This window comes from Hylobates moloch, unplaced genomic scaffold (genome assembly GCF_009828535.3).
Source record: "Hylobates moloch isolate HMO894 unplaced genomic scaffold, HMol_V3 SCAFFOLD_1, whole genome shotgun sequence".
Classification (NCBI taxonomy): Eukaryota; Metazoa; Chordata; class Mammalia; order Primates; family Hylobatidae; genus Hylobates; species Hylobates moloch.
The window spans coordinates 153,716,992-153,735,756 of record NW_026652276.1 but is presented as its reverse complement, the minus strand read 5'-3'; the positions used below and the strand labels follow the sequence as shown (position 1 = coordinate 153,735,756).

At 36.4% G+C, this 18,765-nt stretch overlaps 1 protein-coding gene across 1 annotated transcript in view; it reads right to left on the bottom strand.

The window, feature by feature from the left end:
- Positions 1-17,768, bottom strand: part of AGMO (alkylglycerol monooxygenase) — a 345,679-nt gene extending 327,911 nt beyond the window's left edge. The window contains 3 exon segments of the mRNA XM_032753455.1: positions 644-795; positions 9,896-10,026; positions 17,643-17,768. Of these exon segments, the coding sequence (XP_032609346.1) occupies positions 644-795; positions 9,896-10,026; positions 17,643-17,768 (409 nt within the window).
- Positions 17,769-18,765: the final 997 nt, after the last annotated feature.

Genomic DNA, 18,765 nt, shown 5'->3' with positions numbered 1-18,765 from the left:
CATCATATGTTCTCACTTATATGTGGGAGCTAAGCTAAGAAGACACAGAGGCATAAGAATGATACATTGGACTTTAGAGACTTGGGGGAGAGAGTGGGAGTGGCAAGGGATAAAAGATTACACATTGGGTACAGGGTAAAATGCTCGGGTGATAGGTGCACCACAATCTCAGAAATCAAAACTAAAGAACTTATTCATGTAACCAAACACCACCTGTTCCCCAGAAACCTATTGCAATAAAAAATTAAACACAAACAAACAAAAAAACCTTTTATCCCAATGGCCAAATGTTAGGACCTTGTTTGGGTTCTGACTTATAAATACCCCCATAAAAATTAAAATTTTCATTAAAAACCAAATGGTAAATGATAAAAAGCAATGCTATAGGCATCACTTTCTAATCTTTTTTAAAATTAGAAGCGAAAAAAATGTACTTCCAATAATTTCATATCATTTTTAAAATATGGCTTCAGATTTTCTCCACTTAAATTGCAAAGTAAATCTTCATTATTAATTTTTATATCCTGTAAAATATACTATTTTATTCCTGTATTTATCCATTCAATAAATGTTTACTGAATATGTACTATGTACCAAACACAGTTCAACATAAGTTAACAAAAAGTCCTCACTTGCAGCTTACCATGGGCCATACGATGGAACCAGTAGTAGCCAAAGTCAACTCCTAAGAAGGTTAAATACCAAGTCCATGGAGAATCCCAAGGCAAATTGAACAGCCTGTAGTTCTCCCAGATATAAATATAACTGGTCAGTTCAATGCTCCTGAAAAATAGACTGGAAGATAAAATTCACAATCAGTGATTATGTAACATTTTAGAAATAAAATTATGCTAAAATGTTTTAGATAACATTTAAAATTACTATCTTCATATGAAAAAAATGAAACTCTTTCTTCTACTTTATTTCTTCTCTGTCATTCCTTTTAAAGGCTCAAATTTCTTGGTATCAAAATCATTCACAGGAAGCTTTATTTTATTTCATAGGCATCACGGATGCCAACTGTTTGTGCTCTCAATTTCACGAAATTTAAAAGGCCATTTTTTATGTCTCTTAAAATATTTTTCATGGAACCCATACAACATAAATAGGACAAGACTACAACTTAATTTCTGTGATTGTCATTTCTAAATCTTACTGAAGTATATATTAAGAATTCTTTATAAAGGGAATTTAAAAGGCAGATAAAGGGTGCTGCAAATTGCCTACTGCGTTCAAATATTTTGATCCCATAAAATTTGCCTTTAGGTTAAAGTTGCTTCTGTCTAAATCTATTCTCTCTTCTCTTCTTCCTCCTTCCTTTTTATTTCCTCTTTCACACGTACACATACACACGCATACAGGTCATACTTATCATCAGGTATTAGATACTCAGAGCATTTCAACAGTTCTTATAAGTAATATAAACTAGGGTTTTCAAAATATTAGAAAAAATATTTCCTTCAAAGTAAGGTATACAAACCTAATTAAAATAATTGTTTCTAAAACTCAGACACTAGAATACATCTCGCCATCTATTTATCAAGCTTCTGCAAATTCTTATTTTCAGTAACTTTTAAAAACCTACAAAATATACTTCAATTTTAGAAAGTATATTATTCTTTCTTTCAAGTTTTATATGATCAAATTTAAGATTAGCTTCTAGATGTTTTGTTGTCACTTTTATCAATTTGATTGAGTTGACTTTTCCTTCTATATTTATTATTAATATAAAATGAATTAATCATTCTGGTTAATAAAGATATATTTATAAGTCATCAACAAGTTTAGTGCTGAAAATTCTGAGAAACTTCTTAAATATTCTAATTTTAGATAAAAGTGGAAGAAGTGGTGCAGATTATTATACTACTAAAATTTTTTATTTTTACAGTATTTCCCTTTACAGAGTCAGTTTCTGTGAATTAGCATTTTACTGGGTCTTTTAAAGATCCAGCCCTTTAATTTTATTCTTGAATTTAATTATTGTATGACTTTAACTGTGATTTAATACCTTTAAAATAACCTCTCATACTTTAATATTTCAAAGTATTATTATTAAATCTGTAAAGTAAAACACTAGACTATCTTATAACAGCATTAATATACATAACTCAGAGAAATGCCAAATGCTCACAATTTTGAACAAGAGTACACATCACCACACATTAAAAAACTCAATTTCCAATTTGAGATTACATGGTTGTAAGAAGCAGTTTTGTCCGTGAGTTCAAGTCCTTGACCCAAAGGAATTGCTCATCCTGTACCCATACCACAATGCCAATCTGAGCAATAGTCTGAATACTCTAGAATCCACTGCTGCAGTGGCCCTGAGCCTGCTTGTGGGCCTTGCATGGGCCTCTTTGCTGAGCCATTCTTCCTGAGGGCAGACCTCTGCAGGTGTGCAAACCCCTCAACCTGACAGAGTGGCCAAGGGTGGCTATTTCGGGGCATGTAGACAGAGCTGCGGCAAGAGGTCTGGGATGTCCACACACAGGTGTGTGAGGCCCCTCCTGGGGCAGGACAAGCCATGAGCCAAGGGTTCCCACAGTGTTGTGGAAACTCCAAGGAATCTATGAAATGAACACTTAAAACCTGCCTTCCAAGTTTTTATGAAGGTATGCTAGTCAAAGTAGGGGGTGAGAACAAATTCTGCTGTAAAGCTTGTTAGCTTTGGTGGTTACTTTTACATGTCTAGATGTGGGCTTCACAACAGTGCCACTGTTGACATTTGGACAGGATAATTCTTTGTTGGAAGAGGTTATTCGGTGCAAATGTTTACTGAAACTATGAAATCTTAAAATTGCTCACTATTGTTCATTAGTAGGGGTTACCTATATAAAATTCAAGTTTTAGGTTAAAAATGGCAAATAATATCAATTTTATATGCTTCAATATAACAATTTCTCTAAAACAGGAATTCTTAACCTTAACACTATTACAATTTGGGCCAAGCAAGTTTTTGTTTCAACAGCCTTTCCTGTGCATCATAGAATGTATTCCAGCATTGCTGTTCTTTAGCACCTAGATTTAGGACCCCTCCTTCTCACCTCAGCTAAGACTACAAAAATGTCTCTAGATACTTCCAAGTGTTTCCTGGGGAGCAAAATTTTCCCCAGTTGATAACCTCTGCCTTAAAACAACTGATCTGGAAGAAAGATTAAAACAAAGTGTAGTAGAAAGTTGAAATCATCTCTAGCTGAATGGCTTAAGTATTAGCACATGGTATCAAAGCAGATTCCACCATGGATTCAGGAAGTCATTCAATGAATTCATATGAAGAGCCTACTAAGTGCCAGGCACAGCACAAGACACAAGAACACACTATTAAACAGGGCAAATGCCACCAGTCTTATAAATGTTCCCTCAGTTTAATACCTTTTCTTAAAAATATGCTATCTTTCTTGTCAGCTCCAGTGAAAATGGAAATAGGCATTAAGATACCAAGATCTCAATAACAGGCTGAAGGTCCTAGAAAAACTTCCATTTGTAAAAAAATACATAAATAAATAAAATAAATAAATAAATAAATAATTTTTAAAACCTGCCTGAAATTGAAATACTTTTCTATTTCCTGTACAGGTGCCAGGTCTTGAGCAGACACCCAATTTATTACTCCGTCAACTGACTTATTAGGGTTAACACAAATAGAGCTGAAATATGCCTGACATACTACAGTCAAGCCTTCCCCCCACCATATCCCACACACATTAGCATGAAGCCTAACTTCCCTCAAGACACGAAGAAAGAGGGAAGAAGCTGTGGGAGTTATATTCCTTGCTTTCTATTAGCAAAACTAATTTGATCCTCTTTTATTACATATGTGAAAGAATAGCCATGGAGTGCCCACAACTAAAAGCAATTCACCTAAGCACTACAGCTGGGAAATGATTATCAAGCTCTGGAAAGCCCTGGATTGCAGAAAATAGCACCTACATTTTCAAAAATGTTCTCAGAAGACCTTGAATCATAAACCAAAGTTCCTTCCTCTTTCTCTTCTCAATCCCCCTTACCCCTTCCACCCTGCAATCTCAGCACATGACTCTGCACCCTGGAATTTAAACTGTCTCAACTCCATCCTGTAGGAAGAGGCATATAAAATATGTACCTATATAGTAAGCTTACTTTATCACATGAAGATGGAATATAGGGTAGCACAGGGGCTTGGAATTCCCAAATACTAGATCCCTTTTCTGCTTTAAGTTTGAATGTAAGACCAGGAAAGTGATCTAAATGTAAAGAGACATTAGAATCCTCTAATTAGCAACCTGCATATAGAGAAGCTTTCCTCCCATTGTCCTATTTTCTTCATGAATTCCCCCAATCAGTAGTTTTCTCTTGGGTCTGAAGTATATGTTTCAGTAAATGAAAAGTAGCTTATTTCTCTAACTAGTGAACTGATTTTCTGTGTGCTTTACCTAACATTTTTCTCTCATCACTAGAAATTTGTCAATGTTCAGTTACTATAAAAAAAGCTGCTAAGTTACTAAATTGCTATTTAGTATTAATCCTCATTTTTTACAAAATAAAATTCAGTTTTAATGTTAAGATTGAAAAATAATCAATAAATTAGAAATAAATGTTATTTGGGGATTGAGAATTAGAAACTAGTTTTCAAAGTCATCTCCATCTGAGTCTACCCATCACCAGGAATAGAAGTGTGAGAGTGGGCATGACATTCATTCTTTCAGTATCTAAGGATAATTTAAAGTATGAGATAATTAGGCTGCATGAGCCCTAAAATGACTCTCATGTTGTTATCATTAAGAAAGCAAGTGACATTTGGTGTAATGCTCTCATTGAAAACTCCTAAAATAAGAGAGCAAGTTTCAGAATAAGTAGACTCATGTAATACACTCATACAAATCTGCCAATTTATATTATTCCATAACTGTCATTATAGCTGAGTGTTCTGATTTGGCCAGATTATACGAAACTAAAAAAAATTAGATCTTTTTATTTCTAATAATCTTGTTTTATGAGCCAGAAAATAAATGAATATTTAAACAAGATTATTACAAATATTCTTAAAACTCCAAGAAGTTACAAATAAATTAATGTATTGGATCATATATATATACATGATCATAAATATATATATATATACACACACACATATGTAGAGAGAGAGAGAGAGAGAGATTTTTCTGGGAAATTTTGTTATTTACTTCAAAATCTCTTCAACTGAATCCAGGAGTTTGCACTGCCCGTCTGTAAAGCTACTGCCACTTTTGCTCCATCTAGTGGAATATTGATTTTTGCTTGGTAATAATAAGATAGATAATATTACCTTTACTGTCTGCAAACAAAATAAAATGTGTACTACTAATTATTATTGTTAAATGGTATTACATTCATAAAACAATCACTTACTTTAATTTCTTCTTCACAGCAACCATAAAACCATATACCTTTATAAACACAATGTGATAGATTTGGAAGAAATGAATTTGCTATTCTTTACTTTGCAGGAAATGTATTACTCAATTGAATAAACACACAAGTCCAGACTAATAAGCAGTGAACCTTGCATTCACTAGGGAAGGTTCGTCTAATAGCAGTTTCTGAAGTTACGCAATTAATAACAAAGACAAAGTCTATTTATCAGTTTTCTAATGCAAATGTTAAGAGGAAATGAGACATTCTCTCAAATGTAATTAACAAACCAACAAGTTTTTAAAATTTATTTTCCTTACATGGGAATTTTTAATAATTATTTCTAAGTTAATACATTTAGTATTAATAATAAAGTAGTATTATTAACGTTACACAGATTCATTTATTTCTTATTTTGGACAAGGGATTGCTGCTTATTAAAGTCATCACCCAAAATTATATACATTCATTTGTTAGGTCTGATTTGCCAAGGCAACATTTAGCCTCTCGTGCCAAGGCCCCTAGTGTAAAAACCCAGTATACAATTTTTCTTTATTCTCTGGCCCCACCCCAAAGAGTCAAAAATATTTTAAAGAAGTTTAATTTCCTCCTTTTTAGTTTTTTTCTTTTTTGATGAATTGAAACTTTCTTGTCAGGAATGGAAAATTCCATGGCAGGCATGGCCAGTAAAAGTATGCATATATATGATTGAACATTGTGGAGCTAGCTCCATAGTAAAAATTGGCAGTGACCCATATGTATTAAAAGTGGAGTGTCCCCAACTTTATTTGAAAATTTACCTACTTAAATTATCCCTCTAACCTATTGCAATTTGATTTATAATCTGCTGTTTCAACAGAATAAATGAACCCATTAAAAACAAACATACTGTAGATATTTATATCAGGAATAAAACTTCTCTGGGGAGGATGCAATTTATGGAAGCAGAAACATTGGAAGGAAGTAACAAATTGAAGTCCCGGTTTTCTAATGAAAGATTGGAAATTGAGTTCTGCTTAAACAAGCAGGAAAAAAAAAATGTGATTATTTTTCACTCATTAACATTTAAGTCAGTAGCAGGATATTTCACAAGTTTTAGATACGTTTGCTTAAACAATAAATTTGATAAATATTTTGTTAAATCAAGTTTGATTTTTTTACAGTCACATGTGCGACTAATTGTTAGAAAGGCAGATTATCTGCATGATACACTGTGTTTATCTAGAATACATAGACATATATTTTTATAACCGGAACTAGTATCTGACTAGGAAGGCTGCCTACTGGATTTCAGAAGAGCAAAACAGATGCAAGCCTGTCCAGAATCTGGTTCTTAGGAGAGAGGGACTTTTATTACAGATCATGGTCTGTCCAACAGGCTTGTAAACAAGATATAATCTTGTCCATCGTTAATATTTTCCTTGACATAAAGGTTTGAAAGAGGTAGCATGTGCCTTTTCTATCAACATGGTAGACATGCTATTAATCTTTAAGGTAGCTGAAATTTTATGTAATCCTGAAATTAAGATCCTCAAAAAAAACAAAAAAAAATGTTGTTCTTCAAAGTCTGCACACAACATTTCTATTACATGAATGGCGAAGTGGAAAAACGTGTTCGCTTTGATTTCCACTTCTTTTGTCAGAGGCCACATGCTTATTTGAAATTATTATCCAAAGCATAATTCTTCACAAACGAATTAACAAAAGGCATACTACCATTTGTCTTGCAATCACCTATTTGAAGGACATGGCAAGCCCCTGTTGCTAGTGTAGAAAATGAAATTAGTCCCTGGGAGAGGATCCGATCATTGCCGTGTTAATCTAACCCTCAGCTGTTAATGATTTGCACAGGGATTCCCGTTGATGCTGTGGCTTCAACTGCAATATTATTTTAAGAATTGATGTCAAATTCTTCCTTTTTTTTCTGAAAGGGAATTGAGAGGGATGGATCCACAGGCTCGCTTTTCCTTTTCTGTTTATATCTGGGTTTGGGATTTTTTTTAATAGCAAAAATTAAAATAAAAACATTTTTCACCATAGTTCTATATAACAAAACAAAAAAAATACATTTTCAGATAATTTGCTTTACTAGGATCTTTCAGACAAGGCTGTAAAAGGGAAAATTCCTTGAAAAACTTTTTAAAAATCCACATTTCATAATTTAGAATTGTTCTTTACATCTACAAGGAAAAAAGGAGTAATTTGCCATTCTCATTTAAAATAACCTTAGAAAAATATTCTCCAAATTAAAGTTCATAACCTTTTACCTTTCTCTCAAAGGGCACCAGAGTTAACAGTTTGTGTTAGTTTAAGGACTGTTATGAGTAGTGGGTGAAGAAAAAGAATCGCATGTTCTATCCCTGAAGGACTGGTTTGTTTTGGTTTCTTTTTTTGCTTCTCTCTCTCTCTCTCTCCCCCTCCCTCTTTCTCTCTGCTTTTTGGGGTGTATTTTTTTGTAAAAATATCTCTTTTATTCTCATTTTCCTGTTATAACTCTGTACTTTTTAAAAATAATACTGCTAAGCAAAAATATTGTATTGAGGATACAATTTGTATTTCTGGTACTTACAATGTTGTGATAAGAGAACAATCTAATTTCATTTGGAACCAAATCAAACTTTAAAAGGTAAAAAAAAAATTCTGAAGAGTTCATTCAATTTGCCGTCAAATTCATTGTCAAAATGCTTAACAAATTCATTCCAATTCAGTAAAATATATGACCTATAATAGTATATGCAGGGTAATTTTCAGTTATCAAGTGACTTTTATAGTCTATCAATAATCTGATTTCCATAAACCTATACACTTAACTTTCTGAGAATGAGCTAAATTAACCAACTGGGTATTTTTAAATAACTAAATCTACATCTAAATCTATATACCCTTGGGCATGTTGAATGTATTTCTTGTTCATTTCTGCTTAAGGGGGACAAGTATTATAATAAAGGAAATTATCTATAATTGTAAATTCTTATTCATGGTAATCTGGGAATTGGCTGCAAATTTCTGGAGACATTATCTTCTTCTGATTCCAACTGCAAAATGCAACAATTACAAGTAGTTTTTCAGAGTAAATATTATTAATATTACTTCTACTATATACCTAATAATGCACCTTTCTCAAACACTTATTGAAAAAAGTTTACTTCTAGGTTTACTTTCTGTTTAAACTATTTTATGTAATATATGAAATTATTCCACCTTTTTTAGATGTTTAAAGTTTTAATGTTATTTTTAAAAAATCCACCTTAGTTTCCCACTGGGCAGTTAATAGAAACATTCCAAAGCAATGAGCACCAGTCAGAAGTAAAGCTCTTAAAACAGGACAAGAAGCAATGGGTGGGAAGCTGGAATGAGAACATTCATCAGCAGCTCAAAGCACAGACTTCTAAGGGAATCTTTCCTCACCCTCTGCCTCTTTGGTAAGCCCACATGTGTTGAAGATGACTTCCATTTATTGGTGTTTCCTCTTCACACATTATAATGTACTCTTTCTAAAAAAAGTAGGTCATTTATATCTTACTATTATTGGGTACCAATATCATCTAATTTTATCATCAACATAATGTTATAGGAATATTACTGCTTTTTGGGGAAACTACATGCAATAGACATCATTCCAGGCACAGGAGCTAAAACTATTAAGAACACACACCTCTTGCTCTCAAGTTGTGTGCAAGCCAGAAGGAAGGGCTGAGAGAAAAACAGGTGAGCATCATGTCATGTGTTAATTCTAGATCTGGGATAAGCACACAATTCCATGGGACTGTAGTGTAGGAATGCAGGAATGCCTAACATAAGGTTGGAAAACAGATAAAGCTTGCTGAAGAGTGTGACGTCTATGGTTAGACCTAATAAATGAGTCTGAATTGGCCTGGATGGCTTTCCAGGCAGAGGGAAGTGCCTGTGGTATGTGGACAATGGCAAGTAGTAAAGCACGACGGGATAAATATGACAAACAGACAGGAGAGTGGAGGACCCAAAAGCAAAGCCAGGGAAACAATGTTCTCTATAGTTCAATACAGGGATTTTAACCTTACACTTGAGGCAATAGAGAGCCAGTGAAGGGTTTCCACTGGATTCATATTATGGAAATGTTTGGCTGCAAACGGGGTTGTACTAGAGCCAGACACCAATTAGCAAACTATTGTAGTTATTCAGAGATTTGTGTGACCTGCTCTAGGGAATGCCTACACCCGAGAGAGCTATTCTTTCTGAAGCTGGAAGAGACAAAACACAATTTTAATAGAGAACCAGACCATAACTCAGAGTTGGAACCGCAATAAGGCAAATGAAGCACTCATTTTAAAGGGATATCAACAAAGTCAAGATAAATAATCTTTTTTAAATGAGTGCAAAAAATCAATGAAGAACAAAATATCAAAATTTTAAATAATGACATGAACTGAATTCTTTGGGAAAATTTGTGTAAATAAACTAATTCTCCCATGCATTGGGTTCCTTTGCCCCTCATACTTAGGCAATTTCAGTTTTTATGCTCAGCGTTGTTGACCATGTAACTCACCTCGGGAGTCGAGACAGAACACCAGCTGAGATTGACGTTAAAGCATCATCCAGGCGACCTGGTGGCTTTCCTTTGTGAATCCAGCTGACAACAAGTTCAAGCAGCATCAAGGAAATGAAAAATGGAGTTGCCTGGAAAGGAAATTGCAGAAAAGAGATGCTATTATGTTCCATATGAAATTATTTTACATTTCCTGATTAGTCATTTCGGAATTGAAAGGCCCAGATTTGGGAAGCTCTGCAGGAGATGGTAGACACTCATTTTAGAGGATTACTTCCTACACAGTGGTAAAGAAGTCTAATTATTTTAGACATACGCTAAATATGTGCTCAAATTCTATCATCCAATTTGAATATGAAATGTAATCATAGATAAAACCATGATAATTATAATATTATAAGATTAAGAGGAAGATCTTCCAAATTAGTTTAAAAAATACATTTAGAATAAGGTAGATAATTAGAAGTCTATTGTCTCTACATGTATAATTTAGACCCACTTCAAGAGGCGTTCCTTAAAGATGCACATAATTCTAATTTTTCATATTAGAATTACCAGAACTATTTCTAATGATGAAATTCAAAGAGTAGAGACAATTTTCTGCTTAGAATTTTAGAGAATATGGTAATTTTACATGTTTGTTTAAAACATGATTCAGATTTTATTCATTTGGTTTTGATTGTTGTTTCACATAATAAGAGATGTTTTGAAAGCTCCACTATTGGTGATGCAGCATTGAATTTGGTTTGATGTTGCAGTATAAACAACAATAATTTATGAAGATATCAGTGCCACTTTTTTTAACTTAAAAACTCAGAAAGAAAGTGTAATATCTAATCTTGAAAAAGATATGGATTTTAGTCATTTGGATGCTAATCATGAGTTTTGAAGCTTTCTAAACTGAACTCTCAATAACATATAATAGCAGCTCCCAGTGTGAGTGACGCAGAAGACGAGTGATTTCTGTATTTCCATCTGAGGTACCCGGTTCAACTCACTAGGGAGTGCCAAACAGTGGGTGCAGGACAGTCGGTGCAGCGCACCCTGCGCGAGCCGAAGCAGGGCGAGGCATTGCCTCAATCGGGAAGCGCAAGGGGTCAGGGAGTTCCCTTTCTTACTCAAAGAAAGGAGTGATGGACGGCACCTGGAAAATGGGGTCACTCCCCCCTAATACTGTGCTTTTCCAACGGGCTTGGAAAACGGCACACCAGGAGATTGTGTCCCGCATCTGGCTCAGAGGGTCCTATGCCCACGGAGTCTCGCTGATTGCTAGCACAGCAGTCTGAGATCAAACTGCAAGGCAGCAGCAAGACTGGGGGAGGGGTACCTGTCATTGCCCAGGCTTGCATAGGTAAACAAAGCAGCCAGGAAGCTTGAAGTGGGTGGAGCCCACCACAGCTCAAGGAGGCCTGCCTGCCTCTGTAGGCTCCATCTCTGGGGGCAGGGCACAGACAAACAAAAAGTCAGCAGTAACCTCTGCAGACTTAAATGTCCCTGTCTGACTGACAGCTTTGAAGAGAGTAGTGGTTCTCCCAGCACGCAGCTGGAGATCTGAGAATGGGCAGACTGCCTCCTAAAGAGGTTCCCTGACCCCCAAGCAGCCTAACTGGGAGGCACCCCCCAGTAGGGACAGACTGACCCCTCACTCGGTGGGGTACTCCTCTGAGACAAAACTTCCAGAGGAAGGATCAGACAGTTGAATTTGCGATTCACAAAAATCCTCTGTTCTGCAGCCACCGCTGCTGACACCCAGGCAAACAGGGTCTGGAGTGGACCTCTAGCAAACTCCAACAGACCTGCAGCTGAGGGTCCTGTCTGTTAGAAGGAAAACTAACAAACAGAAAGGACACCCATACCAAAAACCGAGTCTGTCCAATTAAAAGACACATACCAAAAACCCATCTGTACATCACCATCATCAAAGAGCAAAAGTAGAAAAAACTACAATGATGGGGAGAAAACAGAGCAGAAAAACTGGAAACTCTAAAAAGCAGAGTGCCTCTCCTCCTCCAAAGGAACACAGTTCCTCACCAGCAATGGAACAAAGCTGGACAGAGAATGACTTTGATGAGTTGAGAGAAGAAGGCTTCAGACGATCAAACTACTCCAAGCTACAGGAGGAAATTCACACCAATGGCAAAGAAGTTAAAAATTTTGAAAAAAAAAATTAGGGGAATGTATAAATAAAATAACCAATGCAGAGAAGTGCTTGAAGGGGCTGATGGAGCTGAAAGCCAAGTTTCGAGAACTACGTGAAGAATGGAGAAGCCTCAGTAGCCATTGCGATCAACTGGAAGAAAGGGTGTCAGTGATGGAAGATGAAATGAATGAAATGAAGTGAGAAGGGAAGTTTAGAGAAAAAAGAATAAAAAGAAACAAACAAAGCCTCCAAGAAATATGGGACTATGTGAAAAGACCAAACCTAGGTCTGATTGGTGTACCTGAAAGTGACAGGGAGAATGGAACCAAGTTGGAAAACACTCTGCAAGATATTATCCAGGAGAACTTCCCCAATCTAGCAAGGCAGGCCAACATTCAGATTCAGGAAATATAGAGAATGCCATAAAGATACTCCTCAAGAAGAGCAACTCCAAGACACATAATTGTCAGATTCACCAAAGTTGAAATGAAGGAAAAAATGTTAAGGGCAGCCAGAGAGAAAGGTCGGGTTACCCATGAAGAGAAACCCATCAGACTAACAGCAGATCTCTCGGCAGAAACTCTACAAGCCAGAAGAGAGTGGGGGCCAATATTCAACATTCTTAAAGAAAAGAATTTTCAACCCAGAATTTCATATCCAGCCAAACTAAGCTTCATAAGTGAATGAGAAATAAAATACTTTACAGACAAGCAAATGCTGAGAGATTTTGTCACCACCAGGCTTGCCCTAAAAGAGCTCCTGAAGGAAGCACTACACATGGAAAGGAACAACCGGTACCAGCCACTGCAAAAACATGCCAAATTGTAAAGACCATCAAGGCTAGGAAGAAACTGCATCAACTAATGAGCAAAATAACCAGCTAACATCATAATGACAGGATCAAATTGACACATAACAATATTAACCTTAAATGTAAATGGGCTAAATGCTCCAATTAAAAGACACAGACTGGCAAATTGGATAAGGAGTCAAGACCCTTCAGTGTGCTGTATTCAGGAAACCCATCTCACGTGCAGAGACACACATAGGCTCAAAATAAAGGGATGGAGGAAGATGTACCAAGCAAATAGAAAACAAAAAAAAGGCAGGGGTTGCAATCCTAGTCTCTGATAAAATAGACTTTAAACCAACAAAGATCAAAAGAGACAAAGAAGCCCATTACATAATGGTAAAGGGATCAATTCAACAAGAAGAGCTAACTATCCTAAATATATATGCACCCAATACAGGAGCACCCAGATTCATAAAGCAAGTCCTGAGTGACCTACTAAGAGACTTAGATCCCCCCACAATAATAATAGGAGATTTTAACACACCACTGTCAACATTAGACAGATCAACGAGACAGAAAGTTAACAAGGATATCCAGGAATTGAACTCAGCTCTGCACCAAGCGGACCTAATAGACATCTACAGAACTCTCCACCCCAAATCAACAGAATATACATTCTTTTCAGCACCACACCACACCTATTCCAAAATTGACCACATAGTTGGAAGTAAAGCTCTCTTCAGCAAATGTAAAAGAACAGAAATTATAACAAACTGTCTCTCAGACCACAGTGCAATCAAACTAGAACTCAGGATTAAGAAACTCACTCAAAACCGCTCAACTACATGGAAACTGAACAACCTGCTCCTGAATGACTACTGGGTACATAACAAAATGAAGGCAGAAATAAAGATGTTCTTTGAAACCAACGAGAACAAAGACCCAACATACCAGAATCTCTGGGACACATTCAAAGCAGTGTGTAGAGGGAAATTTATAGCACTAAATGCCCACAAGAGAAAGCAGGAAAGATCCAAAATTGACACCCTAACATCACAATTAAAAGAACTAGAAAAGCAAGACCAAACACAAGCAAAAGCTAGCAGAAGGCAAGAAATAACTAAAATCAGAGCAGAACTGAAGGAAATAGAGACACAAAAAACCCTTCAAAAAATTAACGAATCCAGGAGCTGGTTTTTTGAAAAGATCAACAAAATTGATAGACCGCTAGCAAGACTAATAAAGAAGAAAAGAGAGAAGAATCAAACAGACGCAATAAAAAATGATAAAGGGGATATCACCACTGATACCACAGAAATACAATCTACCATCAGAGAATACTACAAACACCTCTATGCAAATAAACTAGAAAATCTAGAAGAAATGGATAAATTCCTCGACAAATACACCCTCCCAAGACTAAACCAGGAAGAAGTTGAATCTCTGAATAGACCAATAACAGGCTCTGAAATTGTGGCAATAATCAATGCCTTACCATCCAAAAAGAGTCCAGGACCTGATGGATTCACAGCCAAATTCTACCAGAGGTACAAGGAGGAACTGGTACCATTCCTTCTGAAACTATTCCAATCAATAGAAAAAGAGGGAATCCTCCCTTACCCATTTTATGAGGCCAGCATCATCCTGATACCAAAGCCTGGCAGAGATACAACCAAAAAAGAGAATTTCAGACCAATATCCTTGATGAACATTGGTGCAAAAATCGTCAATAAAATACTGGCAAACTGAATCCAGCAGCACATCAAAAAGCTTATCCACCATGATCAAGTGGGCTTCATCCCTGGGATGCAAGGCTGGTTCAACATACGCAAATCAATAAATGTAATCCAGCATATAAACAGAACCAAAGACAAAAACCACATGATTATCTCAATAGATGCAGAAAAGGCCTTTGACAAAATTCAACAATGCTTCATGCTAAAAACTCTCAATAAATTAGGTATTGATGGGACGTATCTCAAAATCGTAAGAGCTATCTATGACAAGCCCACAGCCAATATCATACTGAATGGGCAAATACTGGAAGCATTCCCTTTGAAAACTGGCACAAGACAGAGATGCCCCCTCTCACCACTCCTATTCAACATAGTGTTGGAAGTTCTGGCTAGGGCAATCGGGCAGGAGAAGGAAATAAAGAGTATTCAATTGGGGAAAGAGGAAGTCAAATTGTCCCTGTTTGCAGATGACATGATTGTATATCTAGAAAACCCCATTGTCTCAGCCCAAAATCTCCTTAAGCTGTTAAGCAACTTCAGCAAAGTCTCAGGATACAAAATCAGTGTACAAAAATCAGAAGCATTCTTGTACACCAATCACAGACAAACAGAGAGCCAAATCATGAGTGAACTCCCATTCATAATTGCTTCAAAGAGAATAAAATACCTAGGAATCCAACTTACAAGGGACGTGAAGGACCTCTTCAAGGAGAACTACAAACCACTGCTCAATGAAATAAAAGAGGATACAAACAAATGGAAGAACATTCCATGCTCATGGGTTGGAATAATCAATATCGTGAAAATGGCCATACTGCCCAAGGTAATTTATAGATTCAATGCCATCCCCATCAAGCTACCAATGACTTTCTTCACAGAATTGGAAAAAACTACTTTAAAGTTCATATGGAACCAAAAAAGAGCCCTCATTACCAAGTCAATCCTAAGCCAAAAGAACAAAGCTGGAGGCATCACGCTACCTGACTTCATATATACTAAGAGGCTACAGTAACTAAAACAGGATGGTACTGGTACCAAAACAGAGACATAGATCAATGGAACAGAACAGAGCCCTCAGAAATAATGCTGCATATCTACAACTATCTGATCTTTGACAAACCTGACAAAAGCAAGCAATGGGAAAAGGATTCCCTATTTAATAAATGGTGCTGGGAAAACTGGCTAGTCATATGTAGAAAGCTGAAACTGGATCCCTTCCTTACACCTTATACAAAAATTAATTCAAGATGGATTAAAGACTTACATGTTAGACCTAAAACCATAAAAACCCTGTTAGAACACCTAGTCAATACCATTCGGGACATAGGCATGGGCAAGGACTTCATGTCTAAAACATCAAAAGCAATGGCAACAAAAGCCAAAATTGACAAATGAGATCTAATTAAACTAAAGAGCTTCTGCACAGCAAAAGAAACTACCATCAGAGTGAACAGGCAACCTACAGAATGGGAGAAAATTTTCCCAACCTACTCATCTGACAAAGGGCTAATATGCAGAATCTACAATGAACTCAAACAAATTTACAAGAAAAAACAAACAACCCCATCAAAAAGTGGGCGAAGGACATGAACAGACACTTCTCAAAAGAAGACATTTATTCAGCCAAAAAACACATGAAAAGATGCTCATCATCACTAGCCATCAGAGAAATGCAAATCAAAACCACAATGAGATACCATCTCACACCAGTTAGAATGGCCATCATTAAAAAGTCAGGAAATGACAGGTGCTGGAGAGGATGTGGAGAAATAGGAACACTTTTACACTGTTGGTGGGACTGTAAACTGGTTCAACCATTGTGGAAGTCAGTGTGGTGATTCCTCAGGGATCTAGAACTAGAAATGCCATTTGACCCAGCCACCCCATTACTGGGTGTATACCCAAAGGACTATAAATCATGCTGCTATAGAGACACATGCACACGTATGTTTATTGCAGCACTATTCACAATAGCAAAGACTTGGAACCAACCCAAATGTCCAACAATGATAGACTGGATTAAGAAAATATGGCACATATACACCATGGAATACTATGCAGCCATAAAAAATGATGAGTTCATGTCCTTTGTAGGGACATGGATGAAACTGGAAACCATCATTCTCAGTAAACTATCGCAAGGACAAAAAACCAAACACCACATGTTCTCACTCATAGGTGGGAATTGAACAATGGGAACACATGGACACAGGAAGGGGAACATCACATTCTGGGGACTGTTGTGGGGTGAGGGGAGCGGGGAGGGACAGCATTAGGAGATATACCTAATGCTAAATGACGAGTTATTGGGTGCAGCACACTAACATGGCACATGGATACATATGTAACAAAACTGCACATTGTGCACATGTACTCTAAAACTTAAAGTATAATAATAATAATAATAATAATAACATATTCTATGATGTCGTTTTTTTTCTATTTCTGCCCTGAACTAGTGAGTGTTGTAGGAATAACTTTGATAGGGTGGGGAACTTCAGTATTCAAGTTCTAATTCTGGATATTTCCACTTCCAATCATAGCCAGGAACCAGAAGTGAAATGTGCCTCTGAGCACTTCAGAGTTTCAAAGAAAACTTGGGTCAAATTCAAACTTAGGAAGTCAGAGTTGGACCTGGTCAAGCTGCATATCCTTCATTCTGCTGAACTACTCTACCAGATGAAAGAGGAGATAGTTTCCCTGGAAGAGGTGGACCAGTTAAAGATTTAAAAATGAAATTGTTACAAAGTTTACTGATGTGGTGTAACTGTTTGTCATTGAGCTTCCAATAGCTACATTTACAATGCCATGGAGTCCAGGAAAACTTTAAACTTTTGTTTTTATCATATTCTGGAGTGACATATAAAGGAGGGAATTTACAGGTGAAGATGGCTATGGATTGTAAGGAAATTCAAGTGGAAATTCTACTTTTGCTTCACGCCTTTAAGAAACTGAATTATTATTATTAAAATTTAATAATTTGAATAATGAAAGTGAACAAAACTCTAAGGAGATTGACCTTACCATTTATTAAGAAAGCAGCAAGAATAAGAGTAGCCTCTTCCAATATAGTCTCACCTTTTTTATATAATCAGGCACCTCTTCTAATGTTTGGAATGAAGTTTCGTTGGGTTTCATCGTGTAAAACAACATGCGAAATCCCTGGGAAACTGAAACATCCTGCTGGGCTTCTGGGTTCTTCATTTCTGCCCTTGTCTGATTCCCAGCTGGAGAATATTTAGGATTCAATGCTTGAAGCCTGAGGCTGAACAAAGAGGACGAGATGTGCAGCTCAGAACAAGCTCTTTGTCAGAGAACAGCTAAAACCAAAGCTCCATTGAGAGCACACTCAACAGCCAATTCTGTGTAGAGAGACAGGAAAATACAAGGATCAAGAACAAGTACAGAGTTCAGTGGGCGCTGGGCCAGAAACAGGGCATGTGGGGGAGGGAAAAGAGGACTCATACCCAAATCAAAGTCATACAGTGCAGTTTGACTGTAGGTGGAGCAAGTTACTACTTAAAAAAGAAGAGAAAAAAATCATAATAGTGTCTTGGGAAGAAAAAAGTGATAACGCTGGTATATGTTCACTCTGAAAAACTGGATAGAAATTCAAGCATCAAATCACATAGAAAAACATTTTTTTCTCCTCATTTAGAAATTTACAATGTGTTCAAGCTTGTAGTTTCTTTATTTCCTACAGGGACTGTGTATAGGCGAGCTACTTAATAATAGCTTGAAAGTCAGTAAGCACTGAATATCTGGCTCCTTATTGCCTATCTATATTTCTGTATCTGAATCATGTTATTATAACTTCTGAATGTTTGCAACCAGTTTAGAGGCATTTGGCTTATTACATAATCTACATTGCTTAATGGAAAATTGGCTAGTCACATCTTCTCTATTCTTCTTAGTACTTATGGGAACTTTCTGATTAAAGAAGGTGCCAAAATGTTGCTGTGAGACCTCTTTCTGTTTTACAGAAAGAGCTTAAGTGATTGTACCTTTTAAGTAGATTAGAAGGCACTTAATTTATTACATTACCAGTGAATGTGTGGAGCTTGCCAGAATAGCCTCAGCCCTTTACCCAGAATAGCTGTAATCATCCTTTAGCTGCCATTTCATCATTTAAAGATGTTTACATAGATCTAATTAAAGTATCAATGCACGATTGTTTTAGAAAAATATAGAAACTACAGAT